The 17,283-nt window shown below is 38.9% G+C and overlaps 1 protein-coding gene across 2 annotated transcripts in view; it reads left to right on the top strand.

The window, feature by feature from the left end:
* The window catches only part of Dym (dymeclin), a 322,312-nt gene that overhangs the window by 44,608 nt on the left and 260,421 nt on the right, over nucleotides 1-17,283 (top strand). For both annotated transcript variants that reach the window (XM_042675227.1, XM_042675228.1), the window contains exons 4-5: nucleotides 9,321-9,414; nucleotides 11,756-11,889. In XM_042675227.1, the coding sequence (XP_042531161.1) occupies nucleotides 9,321-9,414; nucleotides 11,756-11,889 (228 nt within the window). The remainder of the gene's footprint in view (nucleotides 1-9,320; nucleotides 9,415-11,755; nucleotides 11,890-17,283) is intronic.

Genomic DNA, 17,283 nt, shown 5'->3' with positions numbered 1-17,283 from the left:
AAGTGGAAATGTTTTTTATTGGAATGTGAAATACACATTAAAGAAACACAGAATATGTATTTTATTACTAGATTCAGTGGATATAAAATTGTACTATCAAACTACTACTGTTTCTATACCCTCAGTCTGTGTAAATTCTTCAGAACAGTGCTCTGAAAATAGCTCAGGAGGGCTGAGTGGTAGAGTGTTTGCCTAGAATGCATGAGGCTCTGGATTCAATTCTTCAGCACCACATAAGAAGAAAAAGCTGGAAGTGGTGCTGTGGCTCAAATGGTAGAGCACTAGCCTTGAGCTGAAGAGCTGAGGGATAGCGCCCAGGCCCAGAGTTCAGGCCCATGACCAACAACAAAAAAAAAAGCTCAGAAAGCTCAAAATTGCTAGTGATTGTGGTAGAGGTTGTGATAACTGAACTCAAGCATGACAGTAGAGACTTAAAAGTGCATGCATAGAGCAAAATCAGGAAGGAATAGTATTAGAAAATAAGTGAGTGCTATCAGACAGGTATGGAATGTCCAAACTAGGAAATGTATTGTTATAGGCAGCAACTGAAGGAAGCATTTCAGTGTCATACAAATATTTCATGATAGTTACAATATGCCCAAATGCAAATACATGTTTATATATTTCCTCTGTAAAAATTTCCACAACTTTAATATTTTATACTATTTTGAATATTTACATGCTTTAGTCCCATTTTAGACTTGAGTATAATCTTATGTCAATTTTGCTACTTATTAAATGAATGCTAAATGTCACGTGTTTTCCCTCTATGCATCATTTAATGGATACATAGGATGATTCTGAAGTTTAGCTGCTGTGAACAGTGCTACTATAAACATGGGTGTGCCAGTATCTCTTGTGTATGTTAATTTGCATAACAAATTTTGGTAGAGGAATATGAATTAATTAAGAGGCATATTCTTCTTAATGGTAATAGAAGTTATAATTCTATTTTGGCACACCTTGATACTATGAGAAGGTACTTTAAGTTAATGCATACCATTCTGTCAGTACCTACCTGGCTATGATTGTAGTGGAAGCAAGCAAGTATGCTGAGGTAAGCCACAGATATCCATTCAGCTTCTTTTCTTAAACATTGAAATACTGAGAAAAGTAAAAATAGTAAGTAAGTTGTTTAGTGGCATGGATAGATAGCATAGTAGTCATGATTTGTTTTGTAATATGTCTGCTACCTTGGCAGCATATGCCATTGTTGGCATAACAGTGCAAACCAAAATATTATTTGCTAAAATATATTAGGAAGCTTCTTTATAATCACTTGATGCTTTGGCAAAAAAACATGGGATCTGGAATGATTATATGATATTAATTTCAGCTCTGGGTTTTATTAACAGAACCTTATTTTCCTCACTTAAATTGAGGAAAATGGTTTTACAGGATTCTTGAAAATATATAAATTGAAATATCCAATATAAGACAGAATTTAGATATCAGTTGTTATTAAAATCAGTAGCTGTTACCTTTTTGGATATTGTTTTTCCAAGTGTCTTACTTTCAAGTTCATAACAATGATAAAGGAATGTATTTGCTTTTTATATTTTTTATGTTTTAAGCAATTATAATCATATTACATTGTTGTTTTGAAAATTGGCAATGTGAAAATTAGTACCTCTTTTATAGGAGCCCTAGAAAGTGATAGTGATATGTTGCCACTTGAGTCAAAGGGCTTTTTTTGTTGTTGTTTGTTTTATGAATCAACTGAGTGATCATGGGACTTTTGTGCTTGGTCCTGTACATGTGATGTATTGCTTTTATGGATTTATACAGCTTGAACCAACCATCCATGCATCCTGAGGATGAAATTAACTTTATCATAGTGTCTGATCTTTTTTTTAAGGTGGTATTGAATTGGTTTGCACAAATTTAATTGATAACATTTATACCAATATTTAACAAAGAGATTTTCCAGCTGATTTTACTATAGAATTTGAAAGTTATTCCATCATGATCCTCTTAATTTTTTTGATACATGTAATACTCCCTTTTTCATCTCTAAATCTTCCTCATTTGAATCTCTTTTCTCTCTCTTTTGGCCAAATTAATGCCTTATCATCTTATTTTTTTAAAGAACAAAAACTTTTTGTTCTATTGACTCTTGATTTTCTTTTTTTTTTTTTTTTTGGGTCCGGTCGTGGGGCCTGAGCTCTGGGCCTGGGTGCTGTCCCTCAGCTCTTCAGCTCAAGGCTAGCACTCTACCACTTGAGCCACAGCGCCACTTCTGGCTTTTTTCTTTTTGCTTATGTGGTGCTGAGGAATCGAACCCAGGGCCTCAGGCATGCAAGGCAAGCGCTCTACCACTGAGCCACCTTCCCAGCCGCTCTTTATGTATTTTAAAGTCTCAGTTTCATTAATTTCTCCCCTAATCTTTATTATTTCTTTCCATCTGCTAATTTGGATTTGGTTTGTTTTTGTTTTTCTCAAAATTTGAGGGTTATCTTTAGGCTATTCATTTGAGAACTTTCTGGGTTTTTATGTTGTTGTTGCTGTTGTTGTTTGGTTATTTATTTATTTATTTGGTCAGTTGTGGGGCTTGACCTCAGCCTGGGCTCTGTCCTTGAGGTTTTTTGCTCAAAACTAGTGCTCTACCACTTTGGAGCCACAGCTCCACTTTGGTTTTCTGGTGGCTAATTAGACATAAGAGTCTCATGGACTCCTCTTGCCTGGTCTGGCTTCAAACTGTAAATGTCAGATCTCAACCTCTCCTGAATAGCTAGGATTTCAAGCATATGCCATCTTAGTTGTTTTTTTTTTTTGGTGTGTGTTTTTTTGGTGGTGGTGGTGTTTTAATATAGGCATTCATAGCTATAAATTGCTGTTTTACCACTGACGTCGCTCTTTCCTGTTGGTTCTGATAGGTTGTATTCTAATTTTCATCAAATTCCTGGAACTTTTTTTTTTTTTTTTTTGTCGTCCTGGGGCTTGAACTCTAGGCCTGGGCGCTGTCCCTCAGCTCTTCAGCTCAAGGCGAGCACTCTACCACTTGAGCTACAGCGCCACTTCCGGTTTTCTGGTGGTTTATTGGAGATAGGAGTCTCACGGTCTCTCCTGCCCGGGCTGGCTTTGAACCGCAATCCTCAGGTCTCAGCCTCCTGAGTAGCTAGGATTACAGGCGTGAGCCACCAGCACCCAGCTGTTGGCTAAAATTTTATTGAGGAGCTTTGCACCTGTGTTTATCAAAGAGATTGGTCTGTAGTTCTTTTTTTTTTTTCTTTTCTAGTATTACTGTATTTGGATCTATTTTTCCTGTAAGTCTGAGAGCATTTGCTTAACGTATTTGGGTACACCAATATTTGGAGAGTATAAATTGGTAATGGTGATATCCTCTTCTTGGGTTGTTCCCTGTATTAATATGTAGTATCCTTCTTTGTCTTTTTGTATTTTAATGAAAAGTTTATTTTGTCAGATATCAGGATGCCAACTCCTACTGTCTGCTGGGAGTATTTGCATGGTAGATCTTCTTCCATCTCTTCACTTGGAGTTTGTTTTTATCTTTGGCTGTGTGATGGGTCTCTTGAAGACAACAAATGGATGGATCTTGTTTTCTGATCCAATCTGCTGTTCTTTTTCTTTTGATTGGTGAATTGAGTCCATTAATATTTATGATTATTATAGAGAGATGTATTGTGTTTCCTGTCCTTTTCCTGCTTTCCTAAGTTTTTCTTCTTTCCTCTCTGCCTGTGCTTACTAAGTTGGTCTTCTAGTGATGTCTGCCTGATACAGATCCCTGATCTTGATTTTTTTTCTTCAGATTGTGTTCCCCCTCTTAATATTCTTTGTAGTGCTAGCTTATTGTTTATGAATTCACTTAGTTTTTCTTTACTATTAAAAATTTTAGTTTCTCTGCCGAATGTGAATGCTAGCTTTGCTGGATATACCAGTCTGGATTAGCAGTTATCGGTTGTCATGGCTCAGATTGTATTTTCGTTGCATTCAGTGTCTGTGTGGAGACATCTGCAGTGATTCTGATTTTTTTTTCTCCATGGTAATATAACTCCTTCTTTGTTTTTGCTATGTTCAAGATAGTTTCTTTATTGTTCAAATCTAGCATTTTATGCCTAGAAGTGTTCCTTCTGGGATCCTGTTTGCTAGGTGTTCTGTATGCTTCTGTTATGTAGATAAGATTTTCTCTTTTAAGATTAGGAAGATTTTCAGTGATAATCTTATTGAATAAATGTTGCATCCCTTTGTTTTGCTATTCCTTACCTTTGTCGACCCCAGTTATATGAAGGTTAAATTGCTTGGCACTGTATGCTTGTTCTTGGACTTCCCTTTGGTGTATTTTGAGTTTTTTTCTCCCCCATATCTGTGACTTTTCTTTCCAGTTGCTGCATTTTGTCTTTAGTACCTTATATTCTGTTTTCCACTTCATTCACTGTATGGCTTCCATTGTGGTTTGCATGGAGGAAATTGAATCATTTATGATTTCTCTGTTGGTTCTCAAAGTATTAATCTCATCTTTTAAAGAGATGTGTAATGCATCTGTTTTTGAGTGCATCTCTTGTTTGAATTCCTGGATCTCTTGATAATTTGTTTCTTTGTTCTTTCAATTTCTGATCCATTTCTTGCTTTAATTCTTGAGTCATTGCCTCTATCAGCTTAGCATTTGTCTTCTGTTTCTTTTTCACTTTCACTGGAATTCTTTCCTGGGTGGCTGCTGGTCTTTGGGGATGGTTTGCTGTCTTGGCTGTTGATGAATCTTGTAATTTTTCACTGTGATTTTTCACATGAGAATTCAGGGATTGGAGATGAATCTGGAACTCTGTTTTGGTCAATAGGTGGCTGCCTATGCTTGGCTCTAGGTTGGTTTCTGGGTCAATTGTTGAAGCTTGCTCTCAGCTCTGGGCTGGCTGAGACTTTGCCTGGTCTTGGTCCTGTTGGGGGAAGGGCCGATCTCCAGCTGATAATCTGACCCATGTAGGGCTCACTCTTGGTAGATTCTAGTGGGCAGACACACTCCATCCTCTACTGAGGCATGCGCTCAGTGCCTGAGGTCAGTCAGGGACAGGTGGTTTAGACAGCTTGGGCCTTTGCCTGGGACACAGGTGGGGCTCATTCAGCCACCTGCTGGAGCCCACAGGCAGTTCCCGACTTCAGCCAAGGACTGGAAGCCTAGACTGTTTGTGCTCCCTTCCAAGGGTGTTCTTGGCAAAACCAGGTGGGCTGGATATATTCCACCAGTTGCTGGAGCCCGCTCACAGTTCCAAACTTTAGCTAGGTACTGGTGGCCTAAGCTGCCCAATCCCCAGCCCCACAGGTGGGACTTCTTCCACCACTGGCTACTGAGGCCCATGAGCACTGTTCCCGACTTCAGCTAGGGTCTCGTGGACCTGGGCTGCTGGGTTTCCCGCCATGGACACACAGGTCGGACTTCTGTTGCTGCTGGCTGCTAGGGCCCACAGGCCTAGTTCCTGATTTCAACCAAGGACTGGTCACGTTTGAGCTCCCTCCCGGGGGCGCTCTTGGTCAAACCTGGTGGGCTGGTGTGCTCCACCTGTTGCTAGGGCACTTGCACAATTCTCAGCTTCAGAGGAACCGGTAGCCCAGGTGGTAGGGAGGTTACTACCAGCACTGATCTTCCATGGTGGGGGGGCATCCCTCATAGGATACTCACTTCTTCTGGAACTAGTTGGTGACTGTCCAGCGGTGCTGGGGTAGATTGCTGTTTCTGTGTGCTGTAGGTCACTGGTCACCACCACATTCCTAGTTCTGTTGAAATGTTTGTGGGCTGGGCCGGGTGGTGGTGGGAGCTCGGGGTCTGCATTTCGAGGTCTCTGTCTCTGTCTCTGTTTACACAGTCCAGGTCCTGCACCAGCACCATGCTAGGCTTCTGCACTGGAGTTCTATGGACCACTGTGGCTCTGGGGTCCCTGGCAGCTGCAAGCTGGCAGCTTTCGGGGCTTGGCCTGGAGCCAAGCCTTCAGTGAGGGGTGGGATGAAGGTCTTTGTGCTTTTCCATCTTTGTGTAGGTTCTGAAGTTTTCTCCTATTCTTTTTTCACTTTCAGTATTTCTCTGGTGTTCACTTTCTTGCTTTTGTTGGTCTCCTGGGGAAACCGAATGTTGGAACTTGAACTCTCTATTTGGTTGGAGAGAGCTGTGGTATTTCCCTACTGTTTCATCGCCATCTTGGGTCCCCCCTTATTATATTTTTTAATTTAATTTTTTATTGTTACTATAAATGTTATGTACAAGGTTACTGTTATATACGTCAGGTAAAGGGTACATTTCTTTTTGGATAATGTTATGCTTTCCCTCACTCTTTCCCAGTTTTCCCTTCCATCCCTACCTACAAGTTGTATAATTCATTTTCAACATATTGTCTACTGAGCACTACAGCTGCATCTATACTGTATCTTTTTATTGGAGAATTGAGACTTAACATTCAACATTAATAGAATGTGTTTCCTAACATTTTCTTGTTTTTATACTAGTTATTTCTTTGCTATTTTTTGATAATCTACTCATCTAATAGGGCTTATTTTTTTCTGCATTTAAATTTTTTTTATTTTCTTCTGTGGGTAACATATCTTTTAAAAACAAATTTCTTCTGATTTTTTTGTTGTTGTTGTTTTTGAATGTCTTTTAAAAAAATATGTTTTTAGTTTAGTTGCCATGAATTCCTTTTGTTTTTCTGGGAGATTTTATTTCTTTTTCAATTATGAAGGATTGCTTTACTGGGTACACTAATCTAAGTTTGCAGTTATTATTTTTCAGGGTTTGAATTAATGACCTTTCACACCTTCTTGCATTTAGAATTTGTGTTTAGAAATCTGCTGTGATTCTAATGGTCTTGCCTTTGTACATAACTAGTTTATTTTCTTTGCAGCCTTTATAGTCTTTTCTTTTCTCTTTTTTGACAGTCTTTGGGCTTGAATTCAGCTTGAACTGAGCTTCTTTTGCTCAAGGCTAGCACTCTACCACTTCAGCCACAGTGCTACTTCCAGCTTTTTCTGGTACTGAGGAATCGAATCCAGGGCTTCACGCATGCAAGGCAAGCACTCTATCACTAAGCCACATTCCCAGGCCCATAATTTATTTACACTGTGTTTTAAAACTATAAAGTGTGTAGGGGCATTTTTTCTTATCTTGGCTGTTTGGTTTTTAATCTTTGTCCATGGGATTAGTCCTATTTTTCTTGAAATTGAAGAGTGAAGGGACTGAGAAAGGATTAGGGATAAAGGAACAGGAATAGTAGAAAACATGAGCAAGTAAACATTTATACATGAAGGGAAAAGGAAATTGTAAATGAGAAGGGGTATAGAAGATGGATGAAGAGCCAGATACTAGTGGCTCACACATATAGACCTAGCTACTAAGACAGATCTGAGGATCATGGTTCAAAGCCAGCCAGAGAAGGAAAGTTCACGAGACTCCAGTAAACTATCAGGAAACTGGAAGTGACATTGTGGCTCAAGTGGTAGAGCACTAGCCTTGAGCTGAAGAGCTGAGGGACAGTGCCCAGGTCGAGTTCAAGCTCCATGACCGACCAAAAAGAAAGAAAGAAAGAAGAAAATGGATGAAAATGTTAAAATTTAAAACAGAGAGGCAAGTACAGTGAGTGGTTCAGCTATGATAATTCTGGAGAAAAAGAAAGAGAGAAAGAAGGAAAACTAATAAGTAAACCAAAGGAATTTAATAACCTACACTAAAAAAAGTAAAAACTAAAATGAAAATGTCCTATGTCAAATACACAGAAAAAAATCATACAGTTAAATTAACAAAAAATAGAAACAAACACACATTTGTATAAAACATTGAGAGAGGGGCTGGGAAGGTGGCTCAGTGGTAGAGTGCTTGCCTTGCATGCCTGAGGCTCTGAGTTCAATTCCTCAGTACCACATAAGAAAAAAGCTGGAAGTAGTGCTGTGGTTCAAGTGGTAGAGCGTAGAGCGCTAGCCTTGAGCTGAAGAGCTGAGGGAAAGTGCCCAGGCCCAGAGTTCAGGCCCTACGACCAGACCCCCCCCCCAAAAAAAAAAAATTGAGAGAAATCATACAGTTAAATTAGCAAAAAATAGAAACAAACAAACAGCAACAAACGCATTTGTATAAAACATTGAGAGGTGCTTTTGTTTTTGTTTTTTTGTTCTTTTTTTTGTTATTCCCTGTCCTTCAATATAAATTCTGCTCTGTGGAGTTCAAGACATTTGTGGAACTAATGTGGCTTAGATCTGGGTAGGAGGACTCTCCCTTAGCAGTCAGTACACAGAGCTAAGGGTTAGTCTCTTGACAGTGAATATTTTGGAAGCTAAGGCTCAAAGGTTCCTTGTTGTCCTAGCCTCAGGCAGTGAGAGTCTTTTCTTCGGAGAAGGTGAAGCAATGGAAACTGCTACACCTACATCTTCTAGCTGCCTCTAACAGTACCTCTGCTTTGTGACCCAGCACTTGGGTTCCACACTGCTTCCATTGCCAGTTATCTGGAGTGACTGCCTTTGGAGTCTCATTTATCTCTTGTGAAGGCCTGCCAGGTAAAATTAGTGCTTAACAAGGAGTTAAGTTAGTGGCTTAACAAGGAGTCCCAAGCCTCTCTCATCTGATATAGCCAGGCTTCCAAAGCCTCTGTTGTCTAAGCTGACAGTATTGCTTTCTGCAGTTCAGATTTTCTTGCTGGGTCCTGTCAGTCACACTTCCCTCAACTGCCTCTCATGACTGATTTATAACCGAATTCTATGGCAGTGCCCTTTGGGTCATTGAGCTGCTCCTGGGACCCAAAATAACTTCGTCTGGACAGTAGGCACTCTCACAAGCTGGTAATTCACTGTTCCTCCCAGAGCTAAAGGGAGCTTCTTCACCCAGGCTAACCTATACTATACCCTGTATGGAGCTAAGGCTTGCATTTTTTGTAGGATTTTTCTCAAAGCCAGAGTGGACAGGTCTATGGAATTTTACCCTCTATTGGAGTCTATTTCCCTTGCCACAGTCAGAGATACAATGACTGGCTCTTCGCTGCTTTTCTTGTGCCAGGATTGTTTCTTATTTTCTGCTTCCCTGCCACCTTCTTTCAGGTTTCTCTTTGTCTTGTTTTCATTCTTCAGAATCTATTTTCTTCTGTGTCACCAGATTCTTCTAATTCTTGGAGTGAAATTATAGATGCATTTAATACACCATCTTCCCTGTCACTTTCTACTATTTTCGAGAGCAACAGTTCAATTTCTCTCATTGTTTATTACTCTGCATGTGAAACTGGCAATGAGGTTGGTCAGTGAACAAGTTTAATTTGACATTGGCTTTATAAATAAAATGGTATGCTTGCTTTGTTTTCACTTGTTAATTTTAACTTTTTAATCTTTTTCTTGCCTTGCAGTTGAAAACAATCCTCGAACAGGAAATCTTGGTGCATTAATTAAGGTCTTCCTTTCTAGAACCAAAGAACTCAAACTTTCAGCAGAATGTCAGAAGTAAGTTGGCTAATTAAATCATGCTCTCCTTATATTTAGCAGTATATTGTTTTTCATTTATTGATGGAAATAACTTATGGCCTTTTGAAGGCCCCATGTGAAGGAATTATTTTCCTTATTAAGAAAAAAAAAAAGGTGGCTGGTTGCCATTGGTTTCTGCCTGTAATCCTATCTACTTAGGTGGCTGGGATCTGAGTATCGCAGTTCAAAGCCAACACACCCAAAAAAGTCCATGAAATTCTTTTTTTTTTTTGTCAGTCATGGGGCTTGAACTTGGGGCCTGGGCGCTGTCCCTCAGCTCTTCAGCTCAAAGCAAGCGCAATATGGGCCTGGGCGCTGTCCCCCAGCTCTTCAGCTCAAGGCGAGCGCTCCATCGCTTGAGCTACAAGTGCCACTTCTGGTTTTCTAGTGGTTTATTGGAGATAAGAGTCTCACGGGCTTTCCTGCTGGGCTGGGTTTGAACTGTGATCCTCAGATCTCAGCCTCCTGAGTAGCTAGTGGCTGAGTAGCCACTGGCGCCCAGCTCCATGAAATTCTTTTTTTTTTTTTAACTTGTGAAAATACCATACAGAGGGGTTACAATTACATGGACAAGGTAATGAGTACATTTCTTATCAAGCATTGTTGCCTCCTTTGTTTCCCTTTCCCATCCCTTCCCATCCTTCCCTCCCCCCCCCCCCCCCCCCCCACCTCCCCTCCCTGGCCAAAGTTGTAAAGTTCCTTTTTCAACATAGGGACTTGTACATCTCATTGTTGCAGTGGGTCCACCTGCATGAAATTCTTATCTCCAATTAACCACCAAAAAGGTGCAAGTGACTGAGTTTAAGTCCCAGGACCAGCACGCGCACACACACACACACACATACACACACACATACACACACTCTCTCTCTCTCTCTCTCTCTCTCTCTCTCTCTCTGTAGAGAAAAGAAGGTTTTAGCATTATAAGACATAGGGAATAAGATTATGAAGTTTGAAATTTGCGTTTAGACTTTTGGACAGTATTTTAAAATATATCATCATTATCACTGCTAATCATAATCATACCCAGTTAAACAGTAACTTTTTTTTCCATAGATGTTTCCTATATATTCTCTGTATTAGGTATATTAAATTTTTTTTGGAGTCCGGGTGTGGGGCCTGAACTCTGGGCCTGGGCGCTGTCCCTAAGCTCTTCAGCTCAAGGCTAGCGTTCTACCACTTGAGCCACAGTGCCACTTCCGGCTTTTTTCTTTTTGCTTATGTGGTGCTAAGGAATCGAACCCAGGGCCTCATGCATGCAAGGCATGCGCTCTACCACTGAGCCACCTTCCCAGCCCCTAGGTATATTAAATTTTTATGACCCAAGCATTTTTTAAGATTGCTGACTTATTTATTTATCGGTGGTACTAGATTTTGAACTTATGGCCTTGTACTTGCTAGGCAGGTACTGTACCTCCAGCTATGGTTTCAGCTGACATAAACATTTTTGTTCCAGCACTAGGGCTTGAACTCACTTGGCTTTTTCATTGAAGGCTAGTGTTCTATTATTTGTTCCACATTTCTACTTCAGGCTTTTTGTTGGTTAAGTGGAGATTAGTGTCAGACTTTATGCCTAGGCTGGCTTTGATTGCCATTCTCATATCTCCAGTGCCCAGCTTAGACACAGAATTTATAAAACAGTTTTTGGAAGGCGGTTTCTTAAAAGATTGTCTGTTTCTATGGTATCTACTCAAATTATCTTGAATCCAATTAAAGCTTTTAAATGAGTTAATATTCATTAATGTAAGTAAAAAGTATTATCTAGACTTGAACTCAAGGCCTGAGTTCTGTCCTTGAGCTTTTTTACTCAAGGCTAGTGCTCTACCACTTTGAGCCACAGTGCCACTTCCAGTTTTGTGGTGGTTAATTGGAGATAAGAGTCTCACAGACTTGCTTGCCTGGGCTGGCTTTGAACTGTGATCCTTAGATCTTGGCCTCCTGAGTAGCTAGGATACAGGTGTGAGCCCCTGGTACCCAGCTCCCATTTAAAATTTTATAATATATTACATTTATTCTCCTCATACTACCATTGTTTTTTTAAAAATTGCTTTTATGTTGAACAATTATAAAATTAAGAAAGAAGAGCAGTTATGCTTATGGGAATTGATAAACAGTTTCTAAAGTAGATTCCAACTTTGTAAGATACACAGAATGAAGTGTAAAGTAAAATGGTAATAGGTATCATTTGTCCAATGTAATCATGAGAAAACATCATTCCCATATTACAAGTAGACTGGGAAAAATCATTGACAAATCATAGACTAGATACAAACTAATTTCCTCATGATTATATATTCTTGTATGATTTTTGTCTTTTCAGCCACATCTTCATTTGGCAGACACATAATGCTTTGTTTATTATTTGCTGTCTGCTAAAAGTATTCATTTGTGAGATGTCTGAAGAGGAGTTGCAACTTCATTTTACTTATGAAGAAAAATCTCCTGGCAGTTATAGTAAGTATTGCCTTTGAACATGTCCTTGGGTATAACAAGTATAACATATATACCTTAAGTTTTAGGAATAAAAGTATGATTTGGAAGTTGTTTTTTTCTCTTATAACTTTTAATTTTTCTATATTAATAAAAATGTCAGTAGGCACAGTATCTCATTTATATGATTTCCATTCATGTGGAAGAAGGAAAGAAAAGAAAAATAAAACTCAGAAGTATTCCTTTAAGAATATAGAGTGATTGCCAGGGGTAGTAGTGCATATCTGTAATCCCAGCCCTTGGAAGACAAAAGTCAAGAGAAGTTTGAGGACATCCTAGACTACATAGGAAGAGTCTCTAAAATCAAAACCAAACAAAAAGAAAAAAGGAAAAGAAAATAAAGGTTTTATTGTAAATACAATTGACAGAGAATGCATTATTAAGGGAACTAACCAACCAAAATTGCAGATTTTATCAATGATGTAGGTTACTTTCATGAACATTTTTTTGGTTGTTGTTGGTCATGGGTCTTGAACTCTGTGTCTGGGCGCTGTGCCTCAGCTCTTCAGTTCAAGGCTAGCACTCTACCACTTGAACTACAGCGCCATTTGTAGGTTACTTTCATAGGACATAACAGTAATCTGAATCTGGATGTGAATGGGACTGCTTTATCAGAACTAATATTTACAGGGACAGTATTTTTTTGTGTGAATGAGATTTGAACCTGGGGCCTTGTTTTTGCTAGACAAGCACTATACTTGAATCATGCTCCCAACCTTTTGTGCTGTATTTATTTTTTGGATAGGTTTTTGAGCTTTTTGCCTTAGGCTGGCCTTGGACTCATATAGCTGGAACTATAGGCTCAAATCACTATTCCCTGCTTGTTCATTGAAATGAGCACTCATCCTTTTTTTCTCATCCTGTCCTTTTTGATCTCAGTGTCCAGAGTAGTTGAGAATATAGACATAGGCTATTATTCTCAGTTTAAAGACAGTTTTATGATGTTCAAATATGTCTTCTTTCTCTGAAAGTGGAGGGAAGGTATCTATTCTCCTCATATTGCTGGAAAAAATGTTTTTGTTTGCCAGTTGTTAGGAGGACCTATAGTTTTCAAGATCATATGCTAGTATTTCATATCTTAACATTAAAATTATAAGCTAAACACTAAAAGAATATGATGATTAGCTAATGAAAAATGAATTATGAAATTTTTTCATCTACACTTGATGGGAAAATGAACTGGCAAAAGCAGTGGCAAAGGCAGTGCTCTTCAATTTTCTGACTTCTGTTTTCAAAATATATTTCTGCTCTCATCAGGCTGACATATTACATGTGATTCAGTGTTAGGATCAGCAATTCCTAGGTGAAGAGTATTGAGATAAGCTCGTAATGTTTATATTTTTTTTTATTGTGAAAATACCGTAAAGAAGGGTTACAATTACATGGGCAGGGTAATGAGTAAGCTTCTTATCAAGCATTGTTGCCTCCTCCTTTGTTTCCCCTTACCATCCCTTTCCATCCTCCCCCCTCATGTGCCACCCCGCCCCCGCGCCAAAGTTGTAAAGTTCATTTTTTGACTTAACGTCTTGTAAATCTCATTGTTACAATGGGTCCCACCTGTATCTCTATTTAAATAATTTGTTTTTTCCCTTCCCCTCCACAAATTATACCAACATCAAATATAGTGAAAACGAGTTATTACGGTGGGGGAGTGTTTACACTTTTAATTGAGGTCTATGTACAATGTGGGTTTCAGTGTGTATGTACATAATCCCAGTTACTATCATAGTTTTAGGAGTGGTTCCCACTGTAGTCAATAAAATGTGGGGGTTTTTGTATGTATTTTTTATTGTAAGGATACTGTACAGAGGGGTTATAGTTACATGAATAAGATAATGAGTACATTTCTTATCGAGCATTGTTACCTCCGTAGTCTTTTGTTTTTCCTCTATCATCCCTTCCCTTCCCAAAATGTGTTTTTAAACATTAAAATCTAATGTTGACCAATGGAAACATGTAATAGATTTACTGTCCATCAGGTCAGAATCTCAACACAATGATTTTGAGTACATCTGTCTTTAGCTGTCATATATTTTCTGAATTCTGAAAACATTCTTTTTTTTTTTGGGACTTGAACTTGATAACTGATGCTTTTGCTTATTGGCTGGCTGGTGTTCTGTCAACTAAGCCATGCCTCCAACCCTGAAAAATTTAAACTCAATTGTATGGTAGAGATGTAGCTCAGTTGTAGAGTCCTTGTCTAGTAAGGCAAACCTTGGGTTTGATCCCTAGCATAGATAATGTTAGATAGGTAGGAGGTTAATAGGAAAGTATGTCAGTAGGTAGATAGATGATAGATAGATAGATAGATAGATAGATAGATAGATAGATAGATAGATAGATAGGAAAAAATGTAGAATTTTAATGTTTAAAATAGTAAGGATTTTCTTAAAACAATTGTTAGACTACAAAAATCTCATAGAGCCAGCAACTGATAGCTCATTCCTATAATCCTAGCTACTCAGGAGGCTAGAATCTGAGGATCACAGTTTGAAGCCATGCCCGAAAACTTACCTCCAATTAACCACTAGAAAACTGGAAGTGGTACTGTGGCTCAAAATGGTAGAGTACTAGCCTCGAGGGGAAAATCTCAGGGGCAATGCTCAGGCCCTGAGTTCAAGCACCACGACTGACCAAAAACAACCCCCCCCCAATTCAGGTATTATCAATTAAAAGTATTATGGAATTATTTTACATTTCAAACATGAATATGACATAACAAAATAATAAACTTCTTACCCAAAGTGGTAGCATGACTAAGTATTATTTGTTTATTTGTTTGTTTGTTTTGTTGGTAGTAGGGCTTGAATTAGAGCCTGGGTGTTGTCCTTGATCTTTTTTGCTCAAGATAAGAGTCTCACAGACTTACCTTGCTGGCTTTGTACTGCAATTCTCAGATCTCACCCTCCTGAGTAGCTATGATTATAGGTGTGAGCCACCTATATAAATATATAATTAATATATTCCCTTCTAAGACCTTATTACATGGTAGGTAGTAGAGGAATTTCCTACACATACTAGCAAACAACTTAGGGAAGTTGGCTCATCCTCTTTTTTTTAGAGTCCTTCTAATCTCTTTAAAGATCTTGAAATACTTTGGAGAAATGGAATAAAAGTTTTTTGTTTCACTATAGTTTTTTTTTTTTTCATTCTTATCCTTAGTTATTTCTGAGTTAGAAAAGATACTGCTTTTGATCAACACTTTGAAGATGTGATTCTGTAGTCTTCTAATATTTTGTTCTTTTTTGCGGCTGGCTGCCTTACTAGCCAGTTCATTAAGTTACATGGCTAAGGATTTGCCTATGAGGTCAGAATCTCACTAAATGCTTTTGCAGCTTTTAAGGAAATTGAAAGGTGACAGATATCCCAGGGAAGGAAATAACTTTCTTTACAATGCTGCTATATACAAGGTGTGCGGGATATTTTGCAGGTCAGAGTATTTCATTTTCTGTGCTAATAAATTTGTAGAATTAATAGCATTCACCTAATTACTTAATGCACTATCTCTTCAGTATGCAAATGGTTAGGCAAAACCTAGTTTGTGTTTGAATAAGATACCAATAATCTTATGTTTCTGCTTAACTTATGTGGAAAATCTTTGTTTCTCTAATGACACTGGGAAAATGCAGAATTAATTTTTCTTTTAGTTTCTTCCCTGAAAAACTGCTTAATTTAAAATGTCAAAATTAAGTTTTGTTGTTTTCCTTTTGTCAATTCTGGGGCTTGAATTCTGGGCCTGGGTGCTGTCCCTGTGCTCTTCAGCTCAAGGTGAGCACTCTACCACTTGAGCCACAGCGCCATTTCTGGTTTTATGGTGGTTAATTGGAGATAAGAGTCTTACAGACTTTCCTGCCCAAGATGGCTTTGAACCATGATCCTCAGATCTCAGCCTCCTGAGTAACTAAGGATTATAGGCGTGAGCCACTGGCACCAGGCCCAAATTAAGTTTTGTTTCCTTAGTTTTCTGAAGTTTCTTTACAAACAAAATGATATAGTCAACTATCTTCAGGGAAACCAAATAATGGTGTATTATACTATTTCAGTCCTTCATTTCATAGTCAAAATGTGGTAACTTAAACTGATAACTACTGAGCAAAGCTAGTATGTGAATATCAATTTTAGCAGTTTTATTTGCTTTCATTTTGTATTGTCCCTTTGTTCAAAAGACATATTCTATAAGAAAGCACTCATGGTTTTGTCCAGTTTTGAGCTAATATAAATTGCCACCTCCTTGAGGAGTGGAAGCTGGGGAGTTAGAGGAAAGCAGAAAGAGATAGAGAGAGAGAAAGACAGGTATATATACTTAAAATCTCTTTGATGCTGATTTTTAAAAATTAAAATTTAAATAATATCAAGTAAAAATGAGTTGTGTAAATAAATAACAGTGAATGTAGATGAGTTTTGTAAAACTAAGGGCAAGTATAGCTAGGTGGTGTGTGTGTGTGTGTGTGTGTGTGTGTGTGTGTGTGTGTGTGTGTGTGTGTGTAGGGGTGTGTAGGGGTGTGTGTGTGTATTTTCCATTTCCTGTTTTCTTTCTTCTTTGGGGGGGGGGGGGTCAGTCATGGGGCTTGAACTATGGGCCTGGGCACTGTCCCTCAGCTCTTCAGCTCAAGGCAAGCACTCTACCATTTGAGCCACAGCGCTATTTCTGGTTTTCTGGTGGTTTATTGAAGATAAGAGTCTCATGGAGGGCTGGGAAGGTGGCTCAGTGGTAGAGTACTTGCCTTGCATGCATGAAGCCCTGGGTTCGATTCCTCAGCACCACATAAGCAGAAAAAAAAAAGTTGGAAATGTCGCTGTGGCTCAAGTGGTAGAGTGCTAGCCTTGAGCTGAAGAGCTGAGGGACAGCACCCAGGCCCAGAGTTCAGGCCCCACGACCTGACCAAAAAAAAAAAAGAGTCTCATGGACTTTCCTGCCTGGGCTGACTTTGAGCCTCGATCCTCAGATCTCAGCCTCCTGCGTAGCTAGGATTACAGGTGTAGCCAGAGCCCCAGATGTTTGAGGACTTCTCCATGTGTAGTGCCCTGGACACTTTTCACAGGAAACAACTGTCCAGGTCTGTTTTAAATCAAAGGAATATTCTTTTTTGAATTTTGCATCTCTATTCTGGAACCTCTTTTGCTATGCCACTTCAGTTCTATTTTAAGGAGAAGCAGCTTACCTTCAGTGAACGTCTGTGAAACTTCCTTGAAAAGAGGGTTGGGGCACAGGAAGCACATGAAACTGCATGGCATCATCACAGACTGAGCGGTTCTCCTGTCATCAAAACTGATTTCAATGATAATAAGCCGTTTTGTCACCAGATTTGATTAGGAATACTGGAAAGCATGATTTTTTTTTCTCCCAGTAAATTGGTT

This window comes from Dipodomys spectabilis, unplaced genomic scaffold, assembly GCF_019054845.1.
Source record: "Dipodomys spectabilis isolate Male_0828 unplaced genomic scaffold, ASM1905484v1 ptg000024l, whole genome shotgun sequence".
Lineage (NCBI taxonomy): Eukaryota > Metazoa > Chordata > Mammalia > Rodentia > Heteromyidae > Dipodomys > Dipodomys spectabilis.
Note: the sequence above shows the minus strand (reverse complement) of the source record. Positions and strands in the feature narration are given on the sequence as shown.